The sequence below is a fragment of the Bremia lactucae genome, linkage group LG12, assembly GCF_004359215.1.
Source record: "Bremia lactucae strain SF5 linkage group LG12, whole genome shotgun sequence".
Classification (NCBI taxonomy): Eukaryota; Oomycota; class Peronosporomycetes; order Peronosporales; family Peronosporaceae; genus Bremia; species Bremia lactucae.
This window is the reverse complement of record NC_090621.1, coordinates 2960483-2969125: the sequence shown is the minus strand read 5'-3', so window position 1 is coordinate 2969125 and position 8643 is coordinate 2960483. Positions and strand designations below refer to the sequence as shown.

The following is an 8643-nucleotide window of genomic DNA, read 5'->3' as shown; positions in this document are numbered from 1 at the left end:
CAAAGAGCTACTTTCAATAAAGTATGCTCTTGTCAAGTTTCGTGTGCACCTACTGGGCACCGAACCATTTGTGGTTTGTGCGGATCACGCATCACTGCGGACCGCAATAAACTCACCGCCCTCTTGCCTAGAATGGCAAGACGGCTCACATTCTTCTCTGAATTTTATTTCAAAGATGAATACAAGCCGGGTAAGTCGAATGTCTTAGCTGACGCTTTATCGCGGAGGCCAGACTTCGAGGTCAGACACCAGGAAAGTGTGTCTAGTGCTAAAGCTCAATTTCAGCCGTCAGCGTTGGCAGCCATGAAGGCATACCACGTGACGAGCTCATTAGCCTCTGAAATAAAAAAAGAGCTACAGTCAGGACGACCACAGTCACCTGCTGTTGGATCACTTCGGTGGACGAAAGGTTTCCCTTCCGTCGCACCTGAAAGCTAAGCTGAATCGCTTTAGCTACAGCGATGGCCTGTTATGGCATCAGCTGTCACCTTGTGATCCCTTCAGAATCTATGTGCCTCATGACACAGATCTCAAGCTGATGATCCTTCTTGAGCTCCATGATACACCATCTAGTGGGCATCTGGGCCGTGAAAAGACATTCTTACGAGTGTGGAAGGAATTTGGTGGTTACACCTATAAAGATGGGTGGCCAACTATATTCGCTCTTGCGAACAGTGTCAGCGCATTAAGCCTGCACCGTCCAGCAGTGCACCACTGAAGTTGCTACCGATTCCAACCAACTGTTAGAAGTCAGTAAGTCTGGACTTCATGTTTGGCATGCCGTTCGATCATAAGAATCGGAAAGGGCTCGTTGTCTTTGTAGACAGACTGAGCAAAATGGTGCATTTAGCACCATGTAAGACATTGATCACAGGCAAGGAGGCAGGCTCTCTTGTTCCTGTATCATGTATAATGACTACACGGGATACCCGAGTCCATAGTATCGGACCGGGATCCACGTTTTACGTCTGGATTTTGGCACATGTTTTCGAGCTGCTAGGTAGCAAGCTCCTCATTTCGACCGCAGATCATCCCCAGACCGATGGCCAAACCGAACGTGCTAATCGGGTCGTGGCGGATGTCTTTCGCACTATAGCAGCTCCCAAAGAGTGGAGGAAGCAATTGCCCTTTTGTGGAGTTTGCTATAACTAACAGTGTCCACGCCAGTACGGGTGAGACACCGTTTTATATAAAGGGACTGCGCCATCCTCGGACGCCAATCTCGTTTGTGCGCAGCCCGAGTCTTAGTGGGGGAGGGGCCCTCACTATGCTCGGTGCGAAAGAGGGACATAGTTTCGTCAATATGACGATGACCCATGAGGGTATCATCTCAAAGACAGAAACTTGCCCTAGTGACCCTGCCAGTTTAGCAGTGGTGAATAAAACTACGCCTTATGACCGACCTCTCGGCGGTATGATAGGCGAGTTTGATGCTAAAATCGTGAGCGAGGCTCAACGCTTTGTAGATGAGTGGTTAGCCATCACACATACAGTCCGTGAAGCAATGGCAAGCGCACAGGACAAGCAAAAAGAATATGCGGACCGAAATGGCCGCAAAAATAGTGAATGCGTTCGAGTGTGTGGAAAAGTACGATTTAGTACTATTACCCTACCTAAAAATGCAGTTTCTGTACTACCTTGAGGTACTACGAAGTTGTTGCCGCGTCTCATTGTGCCCTTTACGGTGTTAGAAGATCTATGAAGATAACATTCTGATTGGTAAAATAGGTACTTATATTTAATACTATTAAATATAAATCAGTCTGAAAACTTCTTTCTCTTGGTAAGTGCGTACGAGGAGCCGGACTACCGCTCCCGTGACGACGCTTAACCAGAGTACTTAGTGCGTTGGGTGAGGTCGCTAACGCGCCCACCACAACTACCTCACTGCACGCAAGAGAAGCTGGTTTGAACGGCCTCCTCGCTATGCTAGGGTGTGTGTCTAAGTAGAGCGTGGCCACATTACGACGTGCCCGCCTACATCAGAACTATAAAAATGTTGCGCGGGTATTTGGACAGCCCTCGCTTTGTCAATGAGGTTGACTTGGGGGCTACGGTAAGTGCAGGTTCTCGAATTTACGGGTGCATTTGTCTCGAATGACTATCGAATCTATTGTTGTTGCGTGTCCTCAGTCCTGGATACAATTAAGTCAAACTTAATACCTGATAATAATTTTGTACTTCTTAATTAATTTTCCTTTAGAAAATATGAGTTCTTATTCCTACTATCGAAATTAATACTTCTTTTTTCTCGCATTGTTCTTAGTGTCATAAGGTTGCTCTTTATGTAAAACACAGGCAGAAATGTATTGTTAGACGTCGTCTTATCTACTCATCAAACAGCCTTATTTTAACAAGTTGAAACAAAGCGGCATCTATATCTGAAACAAATCCTCCAGTGGAAAACCCGTGCCGTCGGTCAACAAAGATGTCATTTCGCCAGGGTCGCCACCATTTAAAACTTCGTCGATAAATTCCAACTCGATTGACACTCGAGCAAAAAGAGGAGGCACTTTTCCGCATTTTTCGATTCCTAGACCAGTTGTCATGACACCCGCGATTGTGCCATTCACAACAAGTGGGCTGCCCATATTTCCCTTGCAATTGGCGTTGCCGGTACAAATGACATAATGTTCCACCGTTGTTTGATTGACGTCGTCGTAAATTTGAGAACACTTGTCGTTTCGTATCACCTTGGTGGTCTCAGCGTTGAGACTATGAAAGTCTTGCTTGCCATCCTGGTAATTCCAGTCAAACGTCGTAGCCATTGCGCCAGGTTTGCCAACCGACCCCTTGGCAGCAGGTAAGTTTGCGGGCTGATTCTTGGATGAAGTCGCAAGCATGAAAATACCCACATCATGCTCAGGTGTTAAATCGCCTTCTTCTAAAGTCATGAGAGGGTGAACAAACGACCTCACTACGCGTATTGATTCGAATTCGTGCGTGTCGCCACGTGGTCGAAGCGTCGATCCAAGGCTTACATACACGTCGTGCATGGATGTTAATAGGCATAGTGACGAGGTGAGAACGAAACGAGGCGCGATTAAAGTACCAGCACAGTAGGCTTTGCTTTCGGGTCCTTCAAAGTGGATTGCCGCAACGTATCCGTACTTTTCAGCTTTCGTGTTTGTGCCGACAAGCGCTTGACTTTCGTCTGCCCTTTCAAAGGAGAAACTCCTGACAAGCGATAGTAGTGGTGAGATGAGCAATATGAATTTCATTCAAGACAAGCGGGTGAGGATGTAGCAAAATCAAGTAATGAATAGGACTGAGAATAGAAACAGTGGTATAGAGGCAGTCGTCCGTCATTCATAGTAGCACGATACCACGATAACATCCTTTTTTTTAATTATAGAGCCAGTGTACGTGAGTTATCATCGATGTGTAGTTTGCGCACGTGCTACAAATCTTAAAAGCGCTTAAAGCTTTAGTTTTGTACGGATTAATGTGTGCAGGTTTTTTTGTATTTGCTTGATTCATGGAAAGGGCTTTAAGATTCTTTTGTTGGCGCCAAGACTTTACAAAACGAAAAGACAGGTAATACTTCACACTCGGTACCTCGCCCTTTTCGCTGAAACATAAGAAATATAAAATCAGTGTGTTGCGATTCAATCTCGCTTGCGATCATTAGGTATCTGTTGCTTTGAAACGAAATAGTCCACGTCGCCGTTCTTTTATATCGAGTGTCGTAGCCTTCACATCAGACTTGCCGTCGAATCGATCAGCAGCAGGTTTACTGAACAAAGAGGAAAGGTCTCAAAGTAACAGAGTGGAAGGATCATTGCGTCACCGCACGTATCGCTCTATGGTATTGGTAGTCTCCCCAGAGCCTCAGGCCCAAGGGTGTTACACACTTGTTGTCCAAGGATTTCGTCAAACAAGTTGCAGATGTACCGTGAGAACGTGGAAAAGGACAAGAATTGGTATCAGCAGGTGTTGGTAAGAGAACTTTCTATGCCGGACACGATCCGCGATCGTCGTAGACGGTGCTGTTGGTGCCATCGCAAGGATGTGAAGTCTCGAAAGTTTATCAATCTCTTTTTGTTTAAAAAAAGCCGTGAAACTGTTGACGAGCCCTGTAACTACTACAGAAGAGAATAGAAGAAACTTCATGTTTATGTGCGTATTTAAGGTGGAATAATGTATAGGCTGTGTCAAAACGAGGGAGACCGACGATAAAGCGAGAATAAAGACAATGACTGGATTAACACCAGCAGTTCCACGAAATTACGATAGATCGATTTCTTACGTTGATGATAGATCGTATTCGATAAATAGTTATTAGGTCTATCAAAGAAACCAAATAGTACGTTTTCCAGTGTCCATAGCAAATTCAGACATTTAATGTCTCTGGTATTAGTGTAGCTCGTTAAATGGATATAGTATCACCTGTAATGGGCTAAAGTTGCCTCGTGTCACACAAACCCATCCAGTATACTTAGTGTACTTATCGGGATGGTCAATTACTTTATGTGAAGTCCTTAGACCTGTCTGGTGCACAAAGTGACCCACCCAAGTGTGTGTGACACACCTAAGTGTATGTGTTACACATAGATGTATCACATTGAAACGGATGACGCTAACCGTCATCCGTTATCGGAGGTATTCAGAATAATACGCTCACAATGTAGAGATGCACATCTAGTGGTGTCATCTGGGTAAATCGGCATGTTCCGTGTACTGCATCGCCAAGGAAATGCGTGACGATCGAGCTGCCTCGTAGGATGCGTACGCATCTTACGTTTTAAGCTAGACAACTCCGCCAGTACCATCAGTACGAGGCTTCTTCCGATACCAAATCAAATCAAGAAATCCGCCAAAGACGGCCGATCTCGGGACAAAAAGTAATGGTTCCGGTGTAACGGTGTATCGTTACATGAAATTAACACTTAAAGGTTGTTAATTAATATTTTATTTGAAAGGTAGATAATATTTGGAGAATATTACTTTACACGGTAATATTCTAAACGCTTATCCATTGGTAGATATAGACCATTATATCTACTTACCCGCGGTCCAGTCAGCGCTGGACGCGTGCAAAGAGAAAGACAGATAAGACTTTTAGTGCATGTTTTGTACTAGTTTCTAATTAAGTTATTTATAAGTAGATAGAACAGAATAAATTAATAATAGTAATACAGTTTTTAATTAATACTCTTTAAAGCAAGTATTTTATAGAGAAGACTTCCTCTGCACGTACTAGTGTACGTGAAGTAACGTGAGGCACCACTCGCACTGAGGCAGTGCGAAGTGGACTTGTACTGAAGCAGTACAAGTCGACAGTGCCCCGTTACACCTTTAAGCACTTGTAGTCCGTCCAAGGGCCACAGATAATCATCTAACATGGACATGTTAGATGATAATGGAAATACGCATCACGTGATAGCTACTCCTTTCTAAGTTACATAGAAAGGAGTGCGGTCGAACGAATGAGTTCGACCGTAGGGAATGATGTCATCTTGGCCATGCTGTCCGATTTGGACAGAGATGCCCTCCATTCATCCATCGCCAAGTTCATATAACATGAACTAGACGAGGCGAAGGAGAAGGTAGCCTTGCTTAAACTGCAAGGGTCTCAACAGGCAGAACTGTTGAGGTTACATCAGGTACAAACCCCTGTACCTGGGATGACGCACGCGCATCGTCCCGAAACTTTTAAGATTGACATCTCTAAGTATAGGGGAGTCGAAGAAGACTCCCTCTTGAGATGGTTTGTCGAGTTAGACGATTCCATACGAGCACGTCACATCATCGACGAGCAAATGGAAATCGCATTCGCTCAATCAAATCTGACAGGTCGTGCCAAAACTTGGGCATTGGGCCTCAAGTTGCGCGACCCATACGTCTTTGGGTCGCTAGAGGCTTTTTAAACCCGACTCAAACAGACGTTTGAACCACCAAGAGCTGAGTTCAGAGCTTCTGAAACTCAAGCAAGGCAAGCGTGATGCTCACGCTCATGCCCAGCACAGACGACTCTTAGCGATTGTATCACAAACAACCCAGTTCATGAACACAGGTTGATCACGTTGTTCATGCAAGGTCTTACTGGTGGCCCCGTAAAGACCCACCTGCTCCCCTTGGAACTGGATACGCTTAAAGAAGCAATATCCGTTGCGGAACAGGAGGACTTTAGCTTGAGACAGGCTCAAGCTAGTTCGTCATCGTATCGTCCTCCAGAACGACACAAGCTAGGAGGTCCAGAACCGACGGACCTCTCTTATGTCGAAAGCGAGAAACCTTGTTTCTCGAACAATAAGCGATTGCAGAAAAGCAGTCTCTGTCAAAAATTAGGACACAACGCTCATGAGTGTAGTGCCCTACGATCAGTACCGAGAGATAGCGAACTTAATGATGGACAGAATGCCAAAAGGGGCGACGGTCGTGATTTTGACGTTGTTGCGAAATCGCAACAGCGAGGTGGACCGCCAAAATCGGTCGGGGTCAGTAGGGGCGCAACGCCCTACTGATCAACCTCAAGACAATTTGCAAACCTCTTGACTAAAGTTGCTCCAGACACACAATCATTATGTGTCTCAGCACCTAGAGGCATATAATCTTCAGGGTCATCCATCATAAGTGCCATCCAGATTGTTTCAATCCTTGGCCGCGGGATTGACTACAAGTGCTACCAGGTGTGACAGGACCACTCAGCAACTCACAGAGGAAGTTCTAATCTGTAATATATTGAGATCTTCTAGCAGTCTAAGTACAGCAATAAACTAGGCTACGAAATGCTACTAATTTAGTACTACTGAAAATAAATACTCCGAACTTGAGGTGCCGATACGTGTCATTCGTACCGAGCTGAGTCAAAACGGTTACCCAGCCATATTCCCTGATGTACTGACACACACCCCGACTCTATGATATAGTCTCAATATCCTTAGTGTGTCAGTACACCGGTCACATGTGCCCCGTTACAGAAGGACGCCGGAACACCTGTGGCTGAGTCTGTTAAATATTTGGATTCTAACGTGACAATCAGAGAAGTGATGACGAGGTTGTTCGACTCGTCAGACCTCTTCGGTGGGGAGTCATCTGACGATAATTCCGTGGGCGACGATTATTCTCTGATGATGAGGTATCCCTCATCACCTTGAAGTTAAACTAAGTGGTCGTGAAGGGAAGACTGTTACTGGTGGTGCTAGTTTGCATCACCAGAAAAGAAGTGATTATAGGGATCGCTTCAAAGGTCAAGTTAACGCTACCGTTAACGTGAGCCAACAGTAGAGGAACCGCAATACGTTGCGATTTGCTCCTGAAAAGAGTCATTGCTTGCCCTCTAAGGGTAACCTAGTTCATTGGTCTGGTATGACCAACAGATTCCGTACTCGACTCATTTAGGCTTCACAAGCCTGGTGAGGATGAAACAGAATTTTTCACCGATGCCTTTGGCCAGCACCGTGGAACACTCGTAAACGGGCAAAAGATGGCAAACCTTCGTTCCAACCTTCGACAGCCTTTGTACAGAATTGTGTAACGCATAGGCCATGAGGTCTTGCTTGACAAGCTGAACTCTTTGCGTGAACGGCTCAAAAAATAGGACCGTAGTCGGTGCACGCTATAATTTGCACCGTCTGTCTAGAAAGGCAGGGATTCCTTGCCTCTCGTGGGGGGACTCATGTCCATGCTGCTTTTAGGGTGCAGGTCATACCCCTAAGGAAGCATATTCCCTTAAAGATCCTCATTTGAGGAACGCTCATCTCTTACAAGATGCTTCAAGGGATTAAGAACCTTCAGTTCTAGTACAAGCGCGGGAAGCGCTCGTTCCGATGGACCTTCTGTCGAGGAGGATGGGTCTTGTCTGCAAGATGAGAGCCGTAACATCCAATATCAGTTGGAGACAAGGTTCCCAACTATCAAGCGAGGGTGGATACCCTCGCTAACGATCTATATACTCGTCCAAACACTCTTTACTTCACGGTGATTCGAGAAGCTTTCAACAAAAAAAGGCTTCTCACCACTCGAATCCGTCAACCGATGTGAAGGGGAGAAAAAATCGGGTTCGCCTCGTTTGACGAGCCCGAATTAATATCGTGTTTTGGATCACATCTTTCTTTTTTAGGGAAGATATTGATCGTGAGCACTCCTGCTGCCACGAGTTAGCGGTGACTGTCGACAATGTTTCTCATGTCCAATTGAGAAACTGGGCGCAGGTTGGAACAGGCAAACGAAAGAACACATCTATTCCTTCAGAACAAGCTGGTGACAGCTCGACGGAAGATCTCTTCCTTGAAGGAAAGAGTTGATCGTCTGCTTCGTGAGATTCAGATTCTGTTCCAAGCCATAAGGCTTGAGCTAGGGACCATCAGGCTTTGGCCGATGCCTTAAACCGTACCGGTATAATCCGGAATCGGAAGAAGCCTCGAATTAATCATACGGACTGAGACGCCCAACTTAAAACGTTGGATGCATGCGCATACTACGAGGCAGCTCGATCGTGTTCGCATTGCCTTTGCGGTGCAATACACAAAACCGGTCGATATACCTGGGCAGTAATTTATTACCGCCCGCATTTGCCACGACATGTTTTGGTAGGTTTACCGTAGACAGTTGGACTAGGTCATTAACATTTTATGAAAGTAAGGTCAATGCGAACAATACGGATGTTATTTTAATTAACATTGAAGTAGACAAACTCAG

The 8643-nt window shown here is 45.4% G+C and overlaps 1 protein-coding gene across 1 annotated transcript; it reads right to left on the bottom strand.

The window, feature by feature from the left end:
- Positions 1 to 2375: 2375 nt before the first annotated feature.
- On the bottom strand, positions 2376 to 3221 carry CCR75_004653 (uncharacterized protein; the record flags this gene model as incomplete). The annotated part of the gene is made up of 1 exon (XM_067962739.1): positions 2376 to 3221. One exon carries the CDS (start codon positions 3219 to 3221, stop codon positions 2376 to 2378), a length of 846 nt encoding a protein of 281 aa, XP_067820588.1.
- Between the last annotated feature and the right edge of the window lie 5422 nt (positions 3222 to 8643).